Source organism: Haliaeetus albicilla, chromosome 8 (assembly GCF_947461875.1).
Source record: "Haliaeetus albicilla chromosome 8, bHalAlb1.1, whole genome shotgun sequence".
Classification (NCBI taxonomy): domain Eukaryota; kingdom Metazoa; phylum Chordata; class Aves; order Accipitriformes; family Accipitridae; genus Haliaeetus; species Haliaeetus albicilla.
In genome coordinates, this window is record NC_091490.1 from 6,900,418 (window position 1) to 6,926,301 (window position 25,884).

Consider the following 25,884-nt stretch of genomic DNA (forward strand, 5'->3'; position numbering starts at 1 on the left):
GCAGCCCAGTTTGTCTTAGGAGACTGGGCAGTGGCACGGCACAGCTGGGCTTGGTGCTCAACTTTATGGAGGTGCCGTGGCTGACTTGGTGCAGTCCCAGGCTAGCAGTGAAGTGTCATTTGAGTTAGGAAGCTGAGCAGAGAATAGCCCCCAAGGGAAACATGTTTCTTTGAGAGCGCAGAATGATGTGGATTGCTGTGAATGTAACGCCCACACACAAGTAATCCATGCAGAAGGCAGGAGGTGCAGGACATACTCCTCATCTTGGTGTGTCTTGTCTAGCTGTGTGCTAGACAATGCAGTGCCCTCCGAGATTCCCCAAAAAGCACAGCAGAAGACAGAACATCACTTGTCTTTTAGGCAGGCAGTGAATATACTGCTGAAGTTTGGGTAATGGGCAGCAGCTGCCCAGCAGAAAGAGAACAGGCTAATGTCTCTGCCTGGCTCCTCCTCAGCTCCTACTGAGAAGTGCAGCCAGTGAACTAGCACTTGATTTACAGTGTCTAAATCCATTCCACAGAGCACCTCTGAAACCATGGGAATCATCTGAGTGAGGGTTTGCTTGTTAGTCGAAACAGCCTTTGTAGTATTTTGCAGAGAGCAGTTGTGCATGTTTATGACCTCATTTGCTAGAGGCCTACGCAAGTGTAGGAATAGTTGATATCCAGTAATAAACATCATTGAACAGTGACAACACACAATGTGACTCTGTGGACACCTTCTTGGAGCCTAGTGAACTTCCTCTATTAATAATGTATTGATATCTATATGTGTGTGTGTCTTTGATAGGAAGGTGAAAGCATCCCAGAGCTGAGATGGGGTTCATTCTGGCATGGTATCTTCCTAGTCTTACTGACTTAATTGGCTTGTGGTTGTTTTCATTTTCTTCCAAGAGCACTGGTTTAATGGCTCTGCTGTACTGCTCACCTGCAGTGTGCAAGGAAGCAAGAAGTAGAAGATAAATGAAAAATTTGCCTTTAAATTGCATTATAGATTGAAGCAAATCAGTTTTGCTTGTTCTAGTGAGCCCACTATCCCTGAAATCCCACAGCTTCTGTTCAGCAGTCTTACTTAGGGAGAGGACTTTCTCTTCACCTTGTGTAGGTTAATTACAACAACAAGAAATGTTGTTTCTGACAGGAAACCAGCTTTCCTCAACCTCTCATTCAGTTCTAGTTACAAGGATCCATTTAGTCTGTTTCCCATTTCAGCACTTGAAAGCAGGATCAGAGAGGTGGCCTTGGATTAGACAGGGACTCAGGAGAGGATGGGGGCCGATGGGCTGATGCAGGCTGCCAGCAGAGACTGTTGTGTGGGACGTCCCTGTGGGAGGACTGTATCTCAGTGCTAATGGAGTATCTCTGCAGACTGCACTTTGGTATTTTCTGGAATTTTCACATAGATCGTTCCTTGGAGCTAGATGGGAAAATAGTACAGTATTTCAAAATAGCTGGCCCCTGGGAGATGAGACTCCCCCAGCATGAATTATTAAAGCTCAGAGACTGTTCAGAAAAGTCAACATGAACCCGTGCATGGGGAAGAAGGAGTCTCCTGGAGACAGCCCTTAGGTCCCTTGGAAGTTTCTCACATGTGGCAGAGCATGCTCAAAGCAGCAGCTCTCTGATGGGATGAGATGCAGAGATTCACATACACTGTATCCCCAGGGCTCCCTCTTCATTTAGCCACTAGCTTTCAGTCCAAATGATCCTACAGCATTGGTCTGGAATAATAAAGAGCAAAAAAGTGATCTGGTGGTGGCTTCCTATGTAAAGTCACTCATGCTCTTTGGGGCCAGCTCCTGGCTACCAAAAGATGATAGATACAGGGAAATTTCTGAGGACGTCTCTTAATTTTATTCAGTCTTACAACTAAAAGCCTTCCTTTGTCATAGATAATCTGTATGTCCCTTCCAGGTATTAATGAATGCTCTATGAACAATGGTGGTTGCTCACACATATGCAAAGACTTGAAGATTGGTTATGAATGTGAATGCCCACCCGGATACAAGCTTCTGGATAAAAAAACGTGTGGAGGTAATTTACATGCAAACAGCAGTCCCTTGTGTTTCACCATAGAGAGACGTGATTATATTCACTTCAGCGTTGCTCCATCACAGATGGTTTGATTTCAAGTTATTGATGGGTTTCAAACACTCCTTTCAGACATAGATGAATGTGAGAATCCAGACGCTTGTAGCCAGATCTGCATTAATTACAAGGGGGACTACAAATGCGAGTGCTACGAGGGATATGAGATGGACACCCTATCCAAGAACTGCAAAGCTGTAGGTAAGATGATGCCACAGGCACTTAAACTCTGCTTGCTCAACATCACAACTCCAATACGAAAACATGCTTGCAGGGCTGAGGCTAGGGGAACAGAAACAAAAGGAACCTAGCAAAGCAAGCAAGCAAAGACATTTCATATTGAGCAGCACAGAACTGCTGCAGTGATAGCAGATGCGTCTCTAGGCAAGAACTACTGATCATGCAGATCAGAATATTTTAACAGTGTACAGAGCAAGATTACAGTCACTAGTTGGCTGTTTGAAGCTGAAACTAGAAAAGAAAGTCTCTTGACAGGTGTTATTGAAAACAGTGCAGCAAAAACATTTAGTGGTAATAGTATTAAAAGGAAGAAAACATCCCAATTAAAGCACGGTAGGTTAGCCACCTCTCCATCCTTCCAGCCTCTTACACAAATACCAGCATGAACAGCAGCAGTTTGCTTGACCTTGTTGCAAAAATGAATGTTAATGTCAGAGGGATAGAACGTTGAATTGTGCAAGACTGACCATTAGCCATGCTGTGGGTTTCTTTAATGGAAATAGTGGCTCTCTTGGGGAAAGGCGAGTTACCTGCAATGCAAAATTGCTTCTCTAGTGTTATCCTGCACATCAATGTGGCCTCTTTCTTCCCAGGTTCTATATGGTATGCACAGTGTCCTGCTGTCCTCATAGTCTTAGTCTCACACCTGCAGTGAGTTAGAACTGACCCAAATCGTGGAACACTGATCTGCTTATTGGTTAGAAAATTCTGTTGTGCCCAAGAGCCTGTGCTGGGAGCCCTGCAGCATGACGTATTCCAGAGCTACAACTTTGTCCCAGCTCTTCCCTTTCAGTATCATGTTTCTCAGTCCCCTTTTGTCCTTCCCAGTGGAAGGACACTCTTTGCTAGGATCTTCTACAGGCCACTGTTGGAGACAAACCAGTCTAACCTGCTAAAGCTCGTTCTGAGACTCCCGTCCTGTCCCTACCTCAAAAAGGGAGGTGCAAAAAGACCAAACTAAAGCTTTAGCTTTTTGACTTGCAGCTTTTAGTGATACTTAAGAACACAGAGAATCACATGCTCTGCTACTTGCAGAGGGCGAGGATGTGTACCTCCTGGTCTGAGCCTAGAGACGTAGGTGTCTGCCTCCTACGGTAGGAGACTGGCCTCCGTGCGGCCCACTGTTTATAACCTTGGAGGCTAAGGTGCTGGCTGTGGTCTTCTAAGCAAAATAACTGTTGGGTTTCTATGTGTCCTGCTCTCCTGTCTTTTGGAAAATTCAGGTCAACTTTATGCTTCTTGAGAGGCTGTGGCCTTGGCTGGCCTGAGATCACTACTGCAGTAGCAGTATCACCAGCACCCAGGCTGCAAGCTCTGGCCCCACAAAAAAAGAGACGTGAACTGCCAGAGCCCAAATGTTTGGGTGGACTGTGTAAGTTCTGCATGTACATGACAGTCTAAAATTCCTCCCTGGTAACCAGTCCTGGCTTTGCTGGATTCAATGTGGCTCTATCATGCCTCAAGTCTGGCTGCCTCCCTTCCCTCCAGCCAGCCCAGAGGGCTGTCTCTTCCTTGTCCTGGCCATGAGTCGACAAAATCTAGACCGTGTAGTTTTTATCTAAAATGTATAATTGAAAGTGAGGACATTCCCCAGAGTTTTGCTTGTGGCTTAGCAGAATGGGCAGACCGAGAGCCAGTGTGCATCTAGTGACCACAGAGGTACTGCGGTCCTCCATGTCTGCGTGTGATAGCTCTGTCTCTGGAAGCTGTTTACACTTGCTGCTGGTGTGGTATAAAGCTTCCTCACAAAGCAGTAAGTATCAGTGACTGGTAGTTCTGTTGTTGTTTGAGAAATGAAAGCTGAATCCAGCTCTTGGGTCAGCTGCTAAAATGATAAATGCACTGATTTTCTGTGGTAGGCAAGAGCCCATACCTGATCTTCACCAATCGCCATGAGGTCCGTAAGATAGACCTGGTGAAAAGGGATTACTCTCGCATCATCCCCATGCTGAAGAATGTCGTGGCACTGGACGTGGAGGTGTCAACAAACAGAATATATTGGTGTGATTTGTTCTATCGAAAAATCTACAGGTAAGGGGGAAGAGAAGATGTGTGTTTTGGTACCTTTGCAAAGCTATGATTCAATCTGTACCCCTTAAGGACAATCTGCAGAGAACTATGTAGGGTATAGTGAACCTGAGGGCTTTTCTTCCCTTACTGGATTATCTGTTGTGGCCCAGACTTTGTAAGCTTTTTTTTAGGAACTGATAAAGAAATCGAGGGCTCGTGCAGTTATCTGGTTTGATACTACAGGAAGGCTTTTCGTCAATAATAGATCCTGCTGCATTTGTGCAATTACACCTAGACTCTTGTTTACTGCATCATAATGCTAAGCGATGCTGCATGAGACTGCTGCTGTGCTGTGTGCTTGCTGTACGTGAAACCACAAAGGACCTACCATCTGAAAGCACAAAGGCAGCAAATGGTGGGAGCAAGGAGGTAGCAACACAGATACTAGCTGCCCACTGTAGTCTCTGGTAGACTGGATTTAAATTCACAGCACTTGACCACAGTACACATTTGGTAATTCTCATTCTCTCTCCTCCTTCAGTTGTTTTTATGGCATCCATCACAGCATTATGTACCAGGGCTTGTGAGTGTGCCTAGTCGAAAATGCATTTAATTTATGCGCTTAAAATCCCCCAAGTATATTCTGATTTGCATAGCTATTGCACCCTATTGCAGCTTCTACAGTGATTTGTTCTGGATTTTAGCTAATGATCAGGCAAAGGTTGATTGGTTTTGGTGTGTGGGAGCCAAGCCAGGGTTTCTGCAGGCTGTGGTAGCTCCCATGCCATTGGCAGGGAAATTTGCCCAGGCTGTGCTGAGTATTAAGCACTGAAGTAACCAGGCAGGTATGCTGAGCAGGCCTGTGGGGCTCTGAAAATGGGGAGATGGTTCAGAAGAAAACTGGCTGCTTTCACTGTGTCTGATTCTGTAGGCACAAGCAACGGTGGGTAAGGGCTTTGTATTCACACCCAAAGAATTATTCAAGACACACTGCTCCTTCTGCAGCGCTCTGACAGTGAATGTCCTGGGGCACTGGGGGCCACTGAACAGTGTTCATACCCTGAACATGGCTATACCAAGCCTTTTTCCAAACAGCAGAATGTTTCTCTTTCTTACTCCTGCTTGCATAAGTTTCATTCTAAGTCCCACCTTTTCTGCAGAGCAAGCTGTGCAATTATAACTTCTTAACAGTTAATGTTCCTGTTTAAGATACTGCTACTATCACTAATATCAAACACTTCTAAACAAAAGGCCACCATGTCCTTGCAGCAGAGAGCAGGACTCCACCTGCAGGAGTCCTCTGGGGAAAAGCAGTCTATAGTTGAGAGGCTATCGCAAGGTGGAAACTATGGTACAAGAGGTATTTGCTGGCAAGAGATCCCATCTTTCTTAATGCTTACCTCACTTGCCCTTCCAGATCCTCTCCTATTGAGGTGATGTCCCCTTTGGGGTGTCAGAAGATCTTGTACACTATTTAGTTATTGGGACAATTGAAATGTCACCTGTATTTCAGCCCTCCCATTCTGAAAGCTGCAGGAGCCTCTCTTGGTTTCCCCACCAGTGCAGCGAGTCACGTTGAGGGTACAGCGCAGCAGCTCACCGCAGTGGTGGACGGGAAGTACTTGAACATGACTGTTTCACTGGGGAGGAATTAACTGACCTGGAGTTGTGTAGTTAGAACATGTAGTGCTTGTCAGACAGAAACAACAGAGTCTTGGGAACATTGTCAGATGCCCTGCAGAACCTCGATGATACCATTCATTTGGTGTTGGGTCAGAGAGACACCAAAACCATTCCTTGTAGTGAAGATGCAGTGGCGTGCTGTTAATCCAGGCTGACTCTGCATAGCCATTCCAGCCTGGGCCGCAGACCATAAAACAGTGTCAAGTATTCCTGGTTTTAGACATTTGTTTCTAAGTCTCTAATCTGATACTTGAGAGCTCAGCTCCTGTACGACTTATCTTCTCATTCTATGACCAAAGGCAGGATGGCCAGTGAACAGGAGATTGAAACCATCCTGCAGTTTCAAATGGTCAGGGGGCAGGGCAGAAACTTTCTGCTGTTTTGTAACTTAAAATTTTAAGATGTACCAAGTTACTCTAAGAGCCAGACCAAGCTCTTAGAAACACTGATGCAAACTCAGAATAACTCCATTTCAGTTCACTCAGTGCAATTGATATTGGTGCAGGGGCAACAGAGCAGAATCAGCCTGTGTGCTTGTAGGAGCAATGTTGAGTTACTTATGAAACATCCATGTGGAGTTTGCTGCCTTTCATTAGTGTTTTGAAAGATTTTGAGGCTGCCACTGATGTTTAGTGAACATTTTCTTTGTATCTAACGAGATCACTTGCTAAATTAGTACAGCTCCATGAATTCCTTTGATGAATTGTAATTAGTTGCACAGGTCCTAATTCTGCAATACAGTTAAGCATGTTTATTTGCATGCTAAGTTCAACTTTGTTCAGCAGAGCACTGGAGATTGTATTTCTAATGTCCATAAATCCCATGAATGGATGCTATTGAAGTTGACATGCCTGAAGTAAAATGTTTTGCTGAATCATGCAGTTATAGCAGGAAGAAGGTAGAAAAATAAAATGACAGTTTCCTGTTCTGGAAATGCTTGCCATCCAGATATAGGGAAATAAGAACGAGTTGTAGGAGAAAGCAGAATGTTGCACCATGCAGCCATAAGGGTTTCTATGTCAATCATGCTGCCACGTGTACTTTCTTTCCGTGGGGTTGCAGTGGTGCTACCTGGCCTTCAGCTGTTGGAGGTCCAACCCCAAGCACATGTGCACGGCCCCCTCTATGCCGTGTGTCAGTCCAGTGATGAGTCCTGTCTTTGCAGTGCCTACATAGACAAAGCAAGTGACACAGCTGAGCAGGTGATTTTGATAGACAGCCAGCTGAACTCTCCTGAAGGACTGGCAATAGACTGGGTTCATAAGAATATCTACTGGACGGATTCTGGAAACAAGACCATCTCAGTGGCCACTGCAGATGGAAGCAGGAGGAGGACACTTTTCAACAGTGACCTCAGTGAGCCAAGAGCCATTGCTGTTGATCCCACACGGAGGTAGGTGTAATGACCACGAGCACTCCCTTTGCCAACAGAGCAAAGTCTCTTTCTCCAGTCTTCTTTCTGCTTCTCTTACAAACTTGTGGGTGGTTCTCATCAAGAGTTCAGATGCCCTTTAAGATAGATACATCCACTGAACTTAAATGGGATTGCTGAGATGGTTCAACTAACTCTTCGCAAGGCCACTGCTGTTAAAGAAAGTTCTGAAAATAATGGTCAGGTCATGTGTTCGATGGGCTTGAGCTGGTCCAGACACATAGGTTGTGCTGGGAAATGAAGTAGTCTGTCTGAGGTGTATGGGCTGCTTGGATAAATGAAGTCCTCATACCTAGCAGACATACCAGGAGATAGTTTGCGTGGGGTTACTACGGTGAGATTTTGCATTCTGGTGCAAGTTTTGTGGCAGAGGACCCTGTGGGACAGTATGTGGCTCCACTAGGTGCATTATCAGAATTAACTGAAGTGGCTGAGGGGCTCCTCCTACTCCGATTAGCAGTGCAGATTTCTTACACTAGAGTCCAATTTACTGTTTTCTTGCATCTACCTCTTTCAGGTTCATGTACTGGTCCGACTGGGGAGACAAAGCTAAGATCGAGAAAGCTGGCCTGAATGGCATGGGGCGGCAAGTGCTGGTGACTGACAACATTGAGTGGCCAAATGGCATCACACTTGGTAGGTGCCCAGGTTAGAGCTATAGCATCCGCTATGGCTGATGTAAATTTATTTTTATTGTTAAATAGGAAAACAAAACTGTAAGCGCGCAAAGGCACCTCACACAAAAATCCTGGAAATACTTACTGCTCACCAACACGAGCAATTTTATTTCAGAGCAAGCATAGGCAGTAAGTCTTGCCACAGTCAGAACCTCATGCTACAGGAGCTTTTAGGTTGCTTTTAGGTGTGCCTTAAGGCAAAGGGAAGTTTCGGGGGACGATGCAGAGCTGCAACAACCCTTTGGAAGTCCAGGAAAAATCAGAGTCCTTGGTGCTAGTGTCTCTGGACTTGGACCTGTCTTGGAAGCAGTGTCAAGATACTTCATTGCACTGATTAATGCACGGTATGTCAAGGAAAGAGACACAGCCTGCAGAGCCCGTTCCCCATCGACATGCCTGCCTAGCTGCTCTGGGTGGGGGTAGTGAGATGGAACCCATCTTGGCCCGTATCCTGCATCCTGCTGGCACACAGAGGGCTGCGGTCGTTCTTGCAGCCACACCAAGTTGCAGGAGTGGAAAGGAGGTTTCCTGCTCCCTTGGGGCAGCAGGGGACAGCCTCTTCTGGAGTTACAGCCATATGTGTAGAATGCCATGCAGATGTGAAGTTCTCTGCTTGGTTTTATATTTGAAAATTCTGGCCATGACAAGGACGTAGGAGAAAATGCTGCTACGATTGCATAGGGCTGAAGTGCTACTGCTGTGAACAAATAATGTTATCCTTTAGTAATTAAGAAATTAATTAATGACTTGTTTAATTACAGAACTTGTTTTGCGTTGGCACTCATCCACTTGCATTCTGTTTAGTGAATCTCATCCAAAATGGGTGAATTTGCTCCAGGAAGAGAAATGCAGTGCTTAGCATTCTAAATAACATTGGATCCTTCCCTCCCACTCTTACCTGCACCCTCCCCAAAACCTGGCTGGTTGTAGTAGGAGTGTCCCCACCACCACTATTCCCCCAGCCTGCTGCACAAGAAGGGTTTCTGGACCGAGGATTCTTCTTCACTGAAAATGCATAAATCGCACAGCTCCTTCAGAGAGGCATTTCATTTTAATCACGGTTGTTCTCCAGCAAGAGGCTAAGGACTGAATAGCCTTGAAATGGAGGAAGCTTCTCACTCAGGCACTGATGGATTGACTCTGGGAAGCCCAAACTGCTGCTGGCCTGCTCCTCCTGGTAACAAAAGAACCTCATTGTACAAAGCTATCAGTCAGACATTACACACACACACACCAGAATGTTACTCCTTTTTAATCTTATTTATAGGGTCTTATCCCAGCATATCTGGGCACTGATTCAAAATCAGAACTAGTGTTAAAAAAAAAAAAAGGCCCAATAATAAAGAGATTAGTCATGCTGCCAGCAGGAAAAACATGCTGGGAAAGAGAAAAAGAGTTGCAGGAGATGTGTGTAATTTTGCTTCATTGTGTTTCACTTCTCAGATTTGCTGAATCAGCGTCTCTACTGGGTAGACTCCAAATTGCATTCACTGTCCTGCATTGATTTCAATGGCAGCAACAGAAAAGTTCTGATCTCTTCTGTTGATGATCTGAGCCATCCTTTTGGCTTAGCAGTGTTTGAGGTAAGAGTCGAAAACGGATGCGGAACAGACTGGAGACTGCAAGAGGTCTCAGAGGTCTTGATTAAAAGCTCTGCCTTTTGCATAGCACAGAAAGCTCAGCAAGGGTGTTCGCTGCTATAGAAACCGATTAACCTGGTGTGGGTTCAGCGGGGAAAATTGTTTTCTAAAGCCCTTAATCAGGAGCAATGCATTGTCTCATGCTTTTCCCTAATGTAGTATCAGTGCATCCATGAGGGGTAGGTGGTGCCCACCGTAATACCTCCCACAGAATTGGCACATGGGTAATGGCTTTTCCTTGATTTGAATTGAGCCAACTGTCCATACAAAGGCCAAAACTATTAGCAAGGGAAGGGAGAAGCCACTTACTGTGATCAGCAGGTGGGACAACCATTCACTCAGTGACACTGCAACATGGCTCTCATCTTTTGAAATTCAGACTTTGAGGGGAGCTGCGTGGGCTCAGAGCAGCCACTGGGCCTGCAGTGGAACACTGCTGCTCATAGCAGCTTTGTTTCACACCATTTTTGCATACCTGTGTTGCATTTTCTGGTGCCAGCAGAACCCTCAGGGGAGGACAGCCCCTTAAATTTTGCTGCATTGGCTAGTTGTTTCTGTTGTCCATCCCAGCATCTGCAGAAGTATCCTCAGAAATGTCTTCACCTCTCAGGAGTCGCAAGGCTTCAGCTGGGAGTATCTGTGCTGGCAAGGCACTGGCAGGGCTCCCCCTGCAGTCACTGTGCTCCAGTGCCTTGCCGAGGTTGGGGACTTAGCATTAAAAAGGTGCTTGTTCACCTAGTTGTGAACGGGTCAGGTGATTAATTCTCTTTCAGGCTGAACTGCTCTAGTTAAGAGACACAAACCCTGCCACACGTTAGAGAAACTCCCCTGTCCCCAAAATTACAGCTCTGCTACAAAGACATAAGCCTGTTTTTACAAAGGCTTCCAACTCCTACTTAAGTATGTTCCACTGAAAACCCAGTTAGTCTTGTAAATTCAGTATTCTTGTACCATTCAGCGTCACACTGTAGCCTCGCTAAAAGCAATGCAGTAATTAATTAAATAGTACAGTGTGGACCCTCAAATGTCATCAGGGAAGAACTAAGACCTGCTGAGATCTGCAGAAATTACTACATAAATGGGCATCCGCATTTCTGCCATTAGTTTATACAGAGCTATCCAGTGGCAGGGCCCCGGCTTCCTTGCAGTTTGTAACTCGTGCTTAAGATCTAAAGCATGTGTTCGAAACTGCGTTCCCCATCCTCTCTCAGGAGTACTCCAGGGGGATGGAAGACATAATTCAGATCCCTGCTTTGCCTGGGTGGAAGCAGAGAGACAATCCAGCTCTTCTGCTCTTCCTCCCGTTAGAGGATTGACAAGTATCACTAGCCTGGGGCACTGAAGTCTTTTCTGTTGTAGCTCAGCTCCTCTCTGAGATTATTTAAATGATTATGGGAACAAAAGCTTCAACTTCAGCACCTCACTCTAGGTAAGCTATAGCAGAGAAAGGTGTCTGGTTGGCTCCTTGTTGAAGGTGTGTCTCGGCCTCCTTTCTTTTCATTTCATTTAACTAGGTTGGCTTTTGACTCAGCAAAATGCTCTTCCTTAAAACCCTTATTCCTCCTGTCCAATGTGTGTGATATCTAGGCATCTAATTTTGGGCACAGGTTTCCCCAAGACTTTGCTGCTCTTCAGTTTTATGCTCATCAGTAGTGTTTGGAAGGATCTCTTGGGTTATTTAACCTCTGTACACCCTTCCTTATCTGAATGGCTGGTTAGAATAACAGACAACCCTTTTGCTTTTGATAATTTGCCCTTCTTCTCCAACAATGTGGCTTTCCTTACTGAAATACATGTGTGTGTTAGCAGGCAGCAGCATACGTAGCTGACCAAGCAACTAAATACTGTCTGATAACTGCAATTCCTGTGTACCTCCTTGACCAGTTATTTTGCATCTTCAATCATAGTATGCCATGCAAAAGATATTAATAAAAAAGAGAAATAGATACTCATCTTCCAGGTATGCTCTATTCACTGGCCTCTTCATAGATACCTGTTTAATGCAGGTCTTATCTTTGGAAAGGAGAAAAAAAATAAGCCGAGAGAACCAAAGTTTCTAGTACAGTCCTTTGGTTATGCTCGTGATCCACCCTGTCTTTTTTTTTAAAAAAAAAAAAAAGGTTCAGAAACAGAATGGATGCAACTCTTCTGTACTCCACCAAATTTCTCATCTCAGTCTCGCAGCTACTCAAAATTTCTAAGCACTTGATAAATACGTAGGATTGCTGTGCTTTTGAACATTAGAAATGACCAGAAAAAAAAAAAAAGGGGCAAAAAGCTGCAGATAGAAGTAGCACAAACCAAAAGTGCCCCAAGGTAGGAACACAGTGCATTGACTTTGTGACTACTGGAGTATAATCCAACTTGAGTTGGATTTGAGCAGGGCCAGGTCAGAAATCCTGTGCATTTCTTGCAGGACAGAGTGTTCTGGACTGACCTGGAGAATGAAGCAATCTTCAGCGCAAACAGGCTGAATGGCTTGGACATCTCCGTTTTGGCAGAAAATCTCAATAATCCTCATGACATTGTGGTATTTCATGAACTAAAGCAGCCCAAAGGTAAGACATGTCCTCAGGGTATCACAGCCCTAAATCAGGTTTATTTGAACTAGTAAATGAAATGCTTCCCGATGGTTCTTGATGAGAGAGAAGGCACAGGTAATAATGTGAAATCAATGCCTAATGTTTGAAGTTCCTGCATAATTAATTCAGCTGCATTTATTGAAAAGTCTGCAATTTGTTAATAGCTGTTTAATTAGCATCTTTGATAACAGTGAGTTACTGTCGTCACTGCGCTGCTTGCCATTCATTATGTATTTGGGCAGGTTTTATAGTAGTGTGTTTCACTCTACTCCAAACTGTAAAGATGCTTCAGCAGCCCAATTAATTGAGGTAGGGAGTGGAAGGGAGTTTTCTTAGAGGACCTGATCCTTCTTTGCCAAGAACAATAAATAAATAAATAGAAAAATAACTTGTCTTCTTCCATCCTTGAACAGCTCCAGATTCCTGTGAGCTCAGCCCCCAACCAAATGGAGGCTGTGAGTATTTGTGTCTTCCTGCACCTCAGATCTCTCCCCATTCTCCCAAGTATACATGTGCCTGTCCTGACAATATGTGGCTGGGTCCTGACATGAAAAAATGCTACAAAGGTAAATACAATCACATCACTGTTTTGCTATTCCAACAAAATCATACTTAGAGTAAATATATTTCCTGATGGTGGAACACACTAGCTTTTGAATTCTGCTACTTGCTGCCTTCTGAACACAGCATTGTGTGTCCTTTGTTGAAAGCACAACCAGAAAAAGATACAGCAGGAAGATGAAAAAAGGGATAAGGCCCAGCACTAAAAGTGTGAATGGTCAGTAAATCGTTAAAATTTGCCATGTTATTGCCCTATAGATACTAGATCTGGATGGGCCACAGTCATTGCTGATAATATCCTGAAGAGATGAGTGGTTTCAATGTAGTTTTCCCTAACATGCAAATAGTTCTTGGTACAAATTCAGTATCTTCTGAGGTACTGAAAAAACCTGCAAGTTTCTGAACTTCTTAACTACCTTCCACCCAGAGTGCTTTATTACTATTAATAAATTAAGTTTGACTTCAGGAAATAATTTCTGTAGCTTTAGGCAGAGAACTATTGATAGTCTAACTACCTGATAAATAGAACTGGAATTTGGTTTCTGCTTCTCGTCCATGCACATAACAGTCCCCAGATTTATATCACCATTTGTGATTTGCTTTGTGTACTTACTTTAACCAAATTTCATTGTTGCTCTTGCTTTTCAGATCTTCCAACTACTTCAACTACTGTACTGGTTTCTACAACCGGAGCATCCCATACTGCTGGTACCACAACCATCGCAACTGTACTTGGCAGTGCCAATACCACCACTGAAGTCGCCCCCAAAGCTGTATCAGAAGCAACGATTACCACCCCAAGTTTTCATTTACCTTCTACCACATCCATCCTGATAGATTCTGAGATGACCACTGGAAACAGCAATTTATCACAGCACTGTAAGAGAATGAGATTCCTCTTTTCTTTTTCTATATATACCATATCACAAAAACTCATGCACTGGTGGGAGACCCGACTTAACATCTGAGTTATAAACAGGTCAGATGCAGGCACATCCTGTTGCATAGTGGGAGACATCAGGTACTCTTTCCGCAGACATCTGTGTACGATTGCTGATGTGATTCTAGTTGCTCAGGCTGTTAAGGAACTTGTATCAGGTTTTCATCCAACACACATGAAACAGGCTCTAGAGATGATGCCCTGAGAGTTCATACTAGTCCTTGCCCTGTGCCTAATACTAGTCCATCCCAGCTTCAGTGCTGTTCGTAATATGGATGATTCTACAGGCGCTTCACCTGTTTTAACTGTTTAATTATTGTGTGATCCAGCACAAGTTGTGGGTGAAAAATGCCTCCTGTCCAGCTCTAGCCCTACTGGATGTTTGGAATTACAACAGCCCAAGACAAGCTGTATCCGTTTCGTGTGGCTGTGCTTTGCATGTTAATGTGGCCTGATCCATGACATATGTTTGAAGTTTTGCAGTACATACCAGCAAAGTATCCCAATGGAGAACACTAATAGGCTCTCCTCAAGTTCACCCTACATAATGAGTGAGTAATGAAACACCAATCTACCATCTCAGTGCTAAGGTAAAGCAGAAAATCTGAACTGCTTTTCCAAAAAAAAAAAAAAAAAATCATTCCAGTCCAGAGAGAAGACTTTATTTACTCTTCAGGACCGTCATTCAAGACCTCAAACAGATCTAGGTTGCTTTAAAAACAGTAAAATACTTTTTCCCCCCCCCCAAAATGATTCACTGAGCAGAATAGACAGTTTGCATCGCATCTGGAAACAAAAAAAACCCCATCCCTGTTTGACTAGGGTGCCTAGTTGTAGGAATAGTGATACAGAGCACACTGTACTGCATGGGGGAAAGCCAAATCCAATTTCTGAAATTCAGTCTTGTAAGTTCTTTTTGTGCAAATTTCTTTCAAATGCAATAATTAACTTTTTCATAAGCCATGGAAGCAAGGTGCTTTAATTGTCCACATTTGACATAGTCTGGCTTATTATTAAGTAACTATGTAATAGAACAACCTGCCACAGGGAAGTATTTAAAAGGATAAATTGCCTTTTAAGTTCCATGAATTGGTGTATCAAAAGACAAACTACAGTTAGTTCCTTCTCTCTCAGTTCCTGATATTTTAGCAAAAATAAATTTTCTGTGATGATCCCCTATTATAACAGCTTAGAGCAAACTTTTTAAGTATATAACTTGAAATGCATATCGATTTTTTTTTTAATTAATTATTTATTTAAATTTTATATTTTTCCCTATAATTGGGTTTTTTTTTCTCTTGTGTCATGGTTTAACCCCAGCCAGCAACTAAGCACCACGCAGCTGCTCACTCACTCCCCCCACTTCCCCCAGTGGGATGGGGGAGACAATTGAGGGGAAAAAAACAAAGTAAAACTCATGGGTTGAGATAAGAACAGTTTAATAGAACAGAAAAGAAGAAACTAATAATAATAACAACACCACCACTAATAAAAATACAATAGTAATAATAAAAGCATTGGAATTACAAGTGATGCACAATGCAATTACTCACCACCTGCCAACTGATGCCCTGTTAGTCCCTGAGTGGTGATCCCTGCCCCCCCCTCCTCCCAGTTTGTATACTGGGCATGACATCACATGGTATGGAATATTGCTTTGGCCACTTGGGTCAGCTGTCCTGGCTGTGTCCCCTCCCAACTTCTTGTGCCCCTCCAGCCTTCTCGCTGGCTGCGCATGAGAAGCTGAAAAGTCCTTGACTTTAGACTAAACACTACTTAGCAACAACTGAAAACATCAGTGTGTTATCAACATTAGTCTCATACCAAACTCAAAAACATAGCACTGTACCAGCTACTAGGAAGACTATTAACTCTATCCCAGCTGAAACCAGGATATCTTGTCAATACAATACCAAGTTTTGGGGTCATTCTTGCATGCTGAGTCAGACTGCAGCAATGAGTAGCAATGAGTGATATATGTGTTGACTAACTAACTCCTTAACTGTAAATAAAAAAAAAAAAAATGAACAAGAAAAGCTGTGCAGATGGCTTTGAACTACATTCTTTTTCTGACAGCTCAATAAATCGTTAATTGTGTCAGTACTAGAAACTGTTCTACTGTGGATTTGTAAGAGCTCTATTCACCATCCCCTGATCCTGAGTTTTTCAAAACTGGCCTCTGTTTTGTGCTTGAAAATTTGAGGCACAAGTACAGTCACTTACTCATTTTTGGTTAGAGCTTCTCTATCTGGTAACACTGTACTGAGCGCTGCCCTTAACTGGCCACAACTCTCCTGGTGTGTAGTTTGCAGTCCTGCGAGGGCAGTAGCACTTCCTGGCCAGGCTGTTTATCGTTCCTAAGAAGAAACAACTCAGCCCAGACTCGTTTGTATATGCTTTTTATATTCTCTGTAATAATTTCATTACAAAACTTTTTGTAAACTCTTTGATTACAAAAGCTTTCTGATGGGCAGAACAATGTGTTTACAAACACAAAACATTCTTCAGATGTGGCTTTAAAACCAGCAAATGAGTTAAATGATGAGAATTACTTCTGTAATTACAGATGCAAATAACAACCAAGGCTTTGATTCAACTGTGACAGCAGCCGTTATTGGAATTGTCATTCCTGTCGGTAAGCTGATTTGATTTAACCTTTGAAGGAGATCATACCAAAATGCTAGTGTAAATACACCCTTCCGATTTTCAGGGTTGAGGGTGGGAAAGAGTACAGAAACTGTTGAAATGGGGGAAAAGTAGCCTGGCTTTGAGAAAATTGTACAAGGATGGATATCTACATGGGAACATCCCAGCAGATTCATGCCTGGCTAACAGCCCTTTCTTTCCCCTTTCCTCAGTGGTCATTGGCTTGCTGTGCATGGGGGGATACCTCATCTGGAGAAACTGGAAACGGAAGAATACTAAAAGTATGAATTTTGATAATCCAGTGTATAGGAAGACAACAGAAGAGGAAGATGAAGATGAAATCCACATTGGGCGGACTGCCCAAATTGGACATGTCTACCCAGCAGTAAGTATGTGAGGAAGGTGCTGACAGAGAAGATTGATTTTGTTGGGAGTTTAATCGGCTGGCGATAATTCTGTATCTAGTGTTGGTTATTTGCCCTATAGTGACAAAACCCAGAACTTCTTTAATAATCATTGAATGGGCAGAAGCCTAAACTTCTAGGCAGCTCGTGCAGTTGTCCTAGAATATAGTTGTCTATGTAATAAGATATTCTGCTCAAATGCAGAGTAATTGTCCTGATCAATATACCTAGTAAACTAGCAAGTGTAAAGCTAGCTACCTCAAGAGCTCAACATGTGACTACAAACTAGGGAAAATATCTTCTCTGTACTATAACAGCGTAAAGAGTCAGACTCCTCACAAGGAGGAGTGAGTGAGGTTCTGTAAGAAGTTAAGGAAATTTGCCTTGGCAAGATTAAGCTTTACAAAAGGCACTCATTTTGATAACAAGTTCCATGTATGCAGAAGAGAGAGAATCTGTTCTGCATGGCCATTTGTCTGTGAAGGAGCCTCCTTCAAAGCAGCAGCCCTGGCACAATGAAGCACTGGCAGTTTTAACTGCATTGTATTTTTAGAAGAGAGCATATAAAGATCCATAAGTAATGAGTAAAGGCAATACAGCTTCTGTAGGCAGTCAAGCACATAGGTAATGCCCTATATTATCTAAAGATCCTGCTAAAGGTCACACCAGAGAAGGTGTCATCCCTTACAAGGAACTTTATCCAATACACAAGTGAAGTAAACTTTCCAACACCTCTTTAGTAACACCTGACCGAGCAACCCCATTTGGGGGAAAAAAATCAATACATAAAATAGATTTGTCACCAATACACTAGGGACAACAATGAGATTTTCGAGAAATACAAGTTAGCAACAGTATCACAAGTCACAAATTTTCTCAAGTGCGGGGTTTGTTTTTTCCTGTCACAGCGTGTAGCATTAAGCTTAGAAGATGACGGGTTGCCATGAGGATGAAGTTGCTGCTCCAAACAACACACTGAACAAATTTGCTTTGGATCACAGAACCTGCTTCTTCTTCTTGATCGTTATTTATGTTGCAGAAGGGTAACCACAAAGTTATAATGAACTGCAAACATCCAAAGGATGTGAGAGTTTTGTATGTATAATCTTTTATACACATTTTAACTTGTTGCACTACCCATTTGTGATAGTGAATAAGCGACAGCTGAGCTACTAACTCAATGTACATAACCAGCCAGGCTGAAGGTTCAGTAGCTATTGCTTTATTTTAAGACTATATTTATAGATATTTTGTAAATATGTTGAATATGCTTTGTGGCTATCCATCAACATAAGTAAAACAAATTCTGTACAGGCAGTTTAGAAATATTTATTAACAAAATCTGGATTATAAGATCTGTTCTGTAAATATAGTAGAGGGGTGAGAGTATTTATTTTTTGTATGTTTGGCTTGCTGTGCATAGATTATCTGTGTATATATCTATCTAGTCTAGATAGATATATAGGCATATAAATATATACATATATATAAAAATATATACATATATTTTAAAACTACTAGCCTACGTTTATGAAAGTTAGGGCTAATTGAATTTTTACAGGATGTTTGAGAAGTTTGCTTTGAAATCTAAAGACACTAAGTGAGAAAGAGCTGTTGGGTAAGATAGCTGACAAATGAAGCACTCCCTTAACAAACAGAGCTCCTGTTTTCCAAACTGGCTCATAAGGGTTGCTTTTACATTTTCTAGTCTGTCCAGAAAGATTCATCTGTAGTGCTTTTAACTGAAGAGCTATCGCTTACAGCATTTCAGTCAGGAGAAACTCCTACAGCGCCCAGTTTTTTTGTGTTGTATTGTTGCTTTTTACAGCTTGGTACAAATTTGATTTAGGTTTTTTGTTTGTTTCTAAATGTAAATCTAAATGCTTTTCCCCACTGGGAATCTTACACCTCTCAAATTAGCTTAGAATTAGCAGAAACAAAGATTTAGCCACATATTTCCATATACCCAAAGTGAGCACTCTCACCTAGCTCATCAGGAAAAAAGAAAACAAAAAACAGCACAATAACAGAAGTTAATTCCTTCCCTCCTTGCCCTTTTGCCCTACTGATACTGATTAAGAGCCCAAATTAGGGGATGCTGTGGAGCAGTGTCTTAATTCAGCATGTGTAGAATTCTTTTAAGCACAGCAGTTATCTTCCAAATTACTGCCAGTAGAACAACCTGCACCATGGTAGATCTCCCATACCACAGAGCACTAGGCAAGGAGGTTAAAAATTCACAGCCTTATCGATACCTTTGGCTGGGTCATCCTGCACCTTGCAGAAAAAACAGTGGGTTTTCTCATCATCTCATTCTAGAAGTTTCCCATGGAATTCTATGGGAAGTGAATACACTTACCTAGCATCTCTCTGAACTGTACCAAAACCTAGAGAAATCTTCCTCACGTTCTTCGTCAGTCCAAGCTTTTGTATTCAAGTGAGTAGAAGAAACTCAGCCTGAATAGGTTTGGGGCTTGCTTTTTTCTCCCCTTTCTTCCTTTTGTGTTTGTTTTTCTTTCTTTTAGAATAATTTCACAGTATAATATGAGCTGGAAGTTGATTCTTGACTAAGAAAAGGAAGAAAGTGTCTAAAGACCTAGTATGCATTACAAGCATAATACATACTCTCAAAATATTTCATGGCCTGCATAGACAATATATAAATAATGAAGCATCCTTCTATTCACATTCTAGATTTTAAGGCAGTAAAAAATGATTGAGATATCCAGTTATTGTTTTAAGGTATGAAGCTCTGTTTCTACAAATCCATGCACTGTGTGCATGAAGAAAAAAAAACTGAGAAAAGGCTGTATGTGGTAACACTGTAACTAACAGACAAATGTAAATATATTTGAAAGTTCTACAGTTTTGATACTTTTTTAAGAACACATACACACAAACAAACCTGTATAAACCATGTATAAAAGGCTGCAGGTTTTTTTTCAAACCATTGTAAATGAACTCAATGTGCAGTGCTGATTTCAACCTTTACAGATTTATAACTACTGAGAAGTCAGACACCAAATTTGTTTTTTAAGAAATTAATTATTTTAAATAATGATTCAGATTGTTAGGATGATGTTTAACATAGTAATCATTTCTGATCTCTGTCTTGTCATATTGAAGTTCTGTTAGAGTAAGTTCTTGCTTGGTGCCTTTTGTGTTTCAGTTTTTACGTTGCAGACAAAAGGACCAGGGAGGGGTGGGGGAGGGAACTGCTCTGTGTAACACTTGCTGTACTTACATCAATAAGGATTACTGAAAACCAAATGAACACATTTGTAAAACAGTGCACTGTTTCTATAGAAAGATTAAATTTTTTTATCTGGGACTACTGAACTAATTACTTTATAGTGCCTAAAATGCTGTCCTAGAGCTGGGACTATCATATTTTGGTCTGACTTTTCCTTAACTCTTAATTGTACAAACCCAGAGTGGGACTTGGGAACACTATTGTATAATTCAGCTGTTCAGCTGCAGCTTTGCAATACTAACACTGAAAACAGTTCATATTCTACATGTAAATGAACAGACTGTTTTGTTCTGAATTGTCTTTCTCTGCCACTTTGGTCCTCTTCAAGTCACATAGAAAACAGTACCTGGTTCATTATTTCCTTGAGCTGAACAATTATATCACTGATTTAACTAAAATAAGCGAGTAAAACTTCCAGTGGTACAAGTACACCGGTCCTTACCCATTGTGAGAAAATGCCATCTCAGAAGTGAATGGTGCATACAACAAAACTGGTGTAGTTTTTAACCCAAACTATTACATGTTAGAGTATTCAATGACTAGTCGCAAACTACTCAACTTCTTCGCACGGCTTTTGGTAAAAGCGTATCTACAGAAGCTGAAAAACTTGGTACAGCCAAATATGCGCTCTTTTGCAATTCTGAAAAAAAGACAAATATGCTATTCTTGGAATCACAACAGGCAGTCTTAACTGGTTTTTGTTGTTTGTGTTTTTAAAAAAACATACAAACAATCTCTTCTATGGAAATAAAGCTGAAATGAGATCCACTGTACTAGAAGTAAAATTATAGCTTTAGTTGGAGACACAAGTGAGTCAGAACTAAACGTGCAGCTAGCTTGCTCGCTCTTCCCCTTCTCTTGTAAAAATGAAATCCTAAGAAAGAAACAAGGATAGTATGAACAAGGAGGGATGACTGGAAGCATTTTCCAAAATGGATGGGCGGTTAGGGTCCTGTATGAACTTACGTACAGCGCTTCCCTGTGCAGAGAGAAACTTGAGCAGGCAGTCAAATGTTTGAAAGGCTTTCCTCCTTTTAGGTATCACCGTATGTCCCCTTTGGTCTGTCTTTGTGGGAAATCTACTGCATAACTTAACTTAAAATTCAAGTTATCAGCCAGGGGAATAAAGCAGCCATGAACACTACTGTCCATTGATATGTACCTCTTGAAAACCAAGACAACCCAAACTGTGTGTCAAATGACCACTCTTTTTCCTACCCCAGGTAATTTGCAGGAGATACTCAAAGAAGCATTAGAAATCAGAGCCCTGAAGACAATCCAACCTTTCACTGTCACATGTTGTCATAAAGACTTTTGAAGCAGAGGATTTATTGAAAGTAACTTTCAGTCAATTTTTGTCCCTAAAGGAAAGCTGCCAAGCAGCTAACAAACAGTTCTTCAGACACAGTTATTACCAAGCTAATATGGACTTATGTACTGGTAAATATTGGTGGTTTAGTTTTCTATTTAACTGAAAATAGGTTTTTCTCACTTCAAAATATTTCTCCACTTCAGTTAAATATTTTAGCAGAGTAACATGGTAGCAAATAGGAAAACTGACGACAACAACAACATCAACAAATCTCCCCAGGTGTAAAGAGAGGGGACAGCACAAATGACAAATGAAAGAGCTTCATAAGTGAGTCCCAGTCCTATCTGGGGCATTGAGGTATGCCTGCCAAAACAACTTCCCCCCCATTTTTTTGACTCTATGTTGTATTAGCAATAAAATTCTTTTTTTTTTTCCCCCACTTTTTATACATAGTAACTGTAAAGTATAAGATAATCCATACTAATACTGTGTTGCCTACTTTCACACACCTACTCACATAAACACCTTTAGTGTTTATATAACATATGTAACTTGGTTACCTTTCTGCCTTCTGCAGGAGTACGTGTGCATCATTTCCTCACACTGAGTTTGTTCGCCATCAAATCAGTCCTTTAACTTTGTGAAACAGTTTTAAATCTACCTAATTTACATCCTTGCCTTCAAGGAGGGAGCTATAGCCGTGGTCTATTGTGAGCTTTGTCACTGCTTCAGTGCAGGAGTTTCTGGAGTAGTGCCAATTTCAGTTGTCTCCTAAACACACAGTGTCACCATTGGAAGGATTCAAAGGGAGAAAGATAGCAACAGAGACAGTGAATTTAGATGTGGGACACAGAAGCCACCTTTTAGATTCAAGCCACAGTCCATTTGCACATTAACATGCTGGGTGCTCAGTGACCAGCTCAAAACACTAATTAAGAAAACACCCCCACTCACACACTCCCTCGCTCTTACTTTGCAGGTCCTGGTGCTCTCTATTCAAACAGCTCTAACAGGAGCACTGTTTGTAAGAGTTTGCACTGACCAGGGATGCCCTGGAAACAGCACACTGGTTCATGAAGGTATCGGTACAGTCCCAAGTGACAGAGTTGTTTTCAGTCATAGTTTGAGGGTTGTTGTGGATTGTCCTAATGACATAAACGGGGGCTGCAGCTTTGCAGCTGTGTGTTTCTGCAACAACTTGCAAACACTCATTCCCATGGAACAGCGGCAAGCATGTCCGAAAGAAGACTCTCATTTCATGATGAGGTGAAATGTGGTAGACCTGGGTGGGATGAACCAGAGCTCTCAAAGTCTGTGCCAGGGACAGGACTGTCAGAGCTCGTGCACATAAAGAGTGAGACTGAGACTGCTCTGCTACAAGGAGCTGGAGAAAAAGGTTACACAGGTCATCCTAGTCACAGGGCAAAAATACGCAGGGCCATGCATTTAAGTGATCTGAAGTCCCTGTAAGAGAAAATGGGGGGTGCTGACTTTCTTCAGGGTAGTGACAAAAACCTAACTGGCTCTTCTCAGCTAGATTAAATGTGCCTGGCAAATAGTTTACAAAGCTCCTTGCACCTTGATCAGTAGGAAACCAACTGAACTAGTGCACCTTGTTTTACTTGTATGGCTACCAGCACAGACTTCCCAGCCAAGACGCAAGTGTCACAGAACCAAATTTACACAGATAAAGATGAACTTGTGGCTGTTGCTATCACAGCAGCAGATACAAAAGATCAGCTTCACAAAAGATTACCTCACAACAGTGTCCCCAGAAGTGAGGCCACCTGCATCAGGACACTGAACTTTGATTTCTCATACCAACAGTGGGAGCATCTACCAGAAGAAACCAACAAGCACCAGTTAAGGCTATGTTCTTGGCTCTTCCAGGAGGTTAGTAATGCTGACTTTTATCTGTACCTATGCATCAACAAGCAGAATGAGAATTAACATGATTTAAAAAATAATAATGATCTTTTTCAAATTATTTGCAGCATTCAAATTTCACTGTGTACCTCAGTGGGAGAACACTTTCTTAAGGCATTAGCCACAGCTGCCTGCTAAGTTCTCCACACTATTAAGGAAACTATTGTAACCTTGTCCATCATGATAAGGCAGCCATCTTAGCAGGGAGCTAAAAGTTATGACAGCGTAACAAGCCAATCTCCCTAATATTTTGATAGGCCCTAGCCTGGTTACAAGGATGGCTTACACAGGATTACAGCAAAGAGAAGGCTGAACTGATACCAAGTTGGGTTTTGGGGGGGTTTTTTTTTTGGTCTTCACATCAGTTCAGTTCTTCAGTCCTTGCCTACAGGCTACGAAGCCAGGTGGAAGAGTAGAGGTTATAACTACAGTTCTTGGCCAGGTACAACTGAGGCCAAATAACAAAGACATTTCACATTACCCTCTTCAGGATTTTATCTGCTGAGTCTGCCAATCAAGGAATAAATTAGTTCCAACTGTAGTAATTTATTTTCATGCATATATTCCCCCACTGGGACTCTAGCTGAAAGCACATATATTCATTTAATTCAAGCCATGACACATAAAGGATAACAGAAAGCCTTATGACCAAACGTTCAAGAAAAAGCCCTGAATCTACATATTTTGCTAGTAAGGCACAGACCTAAATAAGATCTAAGCAAAGAGAATACCTTGTAATAATGCTTAGAAGATAAACAATATTTGGAAAGTAACATTTAGGCCTAAGTTTTCATGACAGGAATTTTCTTACAAAGGCTAAGTTGACTTTTAGACTTCCTGTAATAATGAAAAACTGACCTTATTGGAAATTTACATTAAATTATTATTAACAATATCTGAAATCTGTGCCACATTTAAAAGCCTGACCTCATAAACTGACTTCATATTACTTTGATGCTAAAGGCATCTGTGGCAATAAAAGTCACGAAGAAGTTAATAATAAAAACTTTTTCAAACACATCAGAGGCTGGAAGCCTGCAAAAGAGCAGGTGAGGTTAACAGAATCTGTTGCTGTAGAGGAAACGCATGGTGAATATGTGGTTTTAATTTTGCATACAACCTTGATCTCCCTCTCTTAAAAGAGGCCTAATGCAGCTAGAAAATACACCAAGAAAGTCAACAAGGATAATTGAGGAAGATTTTACACTTCTCAAAGCTTCAACTCAGAAGGACACAACTGAGAGGATGTACAATACCTATATATAAAATCATTAATGGTGCAGAGAAACCATAAGGACATAGTTATTTTTCTAAGTATCCATTACTAGCTACTATCAGATGGGAGATGGGGTAAATGGAATTCATCTGATCAATATGACAGTCCTCATGATCAGATGAGTGATTTCTCATATTTGCTTTTCTTTCTTTTTTAATATTTGCCTTATTTTTACTATAGGACGTGGAAATTTTTTTAGAAAATACAGTAACTGCAGCTTATCAGACATATTGTCCATATGAACAAAGCAGTTCATGGGCATCAAAGGCAGCTCTGGTTTCATGCAGAGCCACACCAGACAATTACACACCTTTCCTTCCTTTATTCCTTAATATTTACAGGAGAAGGAAAACCTTCGCAGTTTACCTCTTTCAGGCAACACCTGACCAAAAGCCTTTATCTCTGGGCTGCTATGAAGGTCACAGGAGCACTTGCACACCCTGTGCCTGCCCTTCTGTTCCTCTCAATTGCCTCCTGTGATTCTTTTGGAGCACCTTTCTCCAGTAAATACCTAATATCCCTTGTTTAAAAGGCAATATTCACTAGAATCGCTTTGACCACATAATATTGTTATTCATACCCTTATAAGCTGAATGAGAAATATACTCTGGTTGGGATGTTTAACATCCACTCTTCCTTTAACAACAGAACTGTGAAACTGCAAAAGAAATCACAGCAGTCTTCAAAACAGAAGCATCATCACCCAAAAAGACACATGCACAGTTGCTCGGGCACTGAAACTGACAGTGCTTAACAAACAAACAGTTGTTTTTTTAAAAAAAACAAACACCTTAATAATTTCAAAATAGATAGTTTAGGAGGTTTTGTTGTTCACACAGGCCTTTTTGTTATCAATATTAGAATCTTAACAGAGCAAAAGGGAACTGCAAAATTTTAACCGCAATGGACTTGAGAAAAAAAGAACATCTATTTACTAAAAGGAATAAAAAAAGACAGACACTAGCAGCCTGTGCAATCTCAACATTACAAAACATGATTGAGTATGAACAGCAGAGATTTTAAAGAACTATGTAAAATTATTTTCATTTCCAAAACTGACAGATAAACATGAGCTTCCAAGATCCGTATCACTGTACCATAAATACAAGCATTGTAAGAACAAGAAATTTTAAATAGTTCAGCTAGCTGAAGGAGTTCATTCTGAGAATAAGTTCATTCTCTCAACCGTATGAGATGCCTCAACAGACTGTCATT

The 25,884-nt window shown here is 41.7% G+C and overlaps 1 protein-coding gene across 2 annotated transcripts in view; it reads left to right on the forward strand.

The window, feature by feature from the left end:
• Window positions 1–20,241, forward strand: part of LRP8 (LDL receptor related protein 8) — a 197,035-nt gene extending 176,794 nt beyond the window's left edge. For both annotated transcript variants that reach the window (XM_069788705.1, XM_069788706.1), the window contains 12 exons: window positions 1,914–2,033; window positions 2,163–2,288; window positions 4,187–4,358; window positions 7,186–7,413; window positions 7,970–8,088; window positions 9,573–9,712; window positions 12,186–12,327; window positions 12,765–12,917; window positions 13,561–13,791; window positions 16,419–16,487; window positions 16,711–16,883; window positions 17,811–20,241. In XM_069788705.1, coding sequence (XP_069644806.1) covers window positions 1,914–2,033; window positions 2,163–2,288; window positions 4,187–4,358; window positions 7,186–7,413; window positions 7,970–8,088; window positions 9,573–9,712; window positions 12,186–12,327; window positions 12,765–12,917; window positions 13,561–13,791; window positions 16,419–16,487; window positions 16,711–16,883; window positions 17,811–17,849 — 1,712 coding nt within the window. In that variant the 3' untranslated portion in view covers window positions 17,850–20,241. The remainder of the gene's footprint in view (window positions 1–1,913; window positions 2,034–2,162; window positions 2,289–4,186; window positions 4,359–7,185; window positions 7,414–7,969; window positions 8,089–9,572; window positions 9,713–12,185; window positions 12,328–12,764; window positions 12,918–13,560; window positions 13,792–16,418; window positions 16,488–16,710; window positions 16,884–17,810) is intronic.
• The last annotated feature ends 5,643 nt before the right edge of the window (window positions 20,242–25,884 follow it).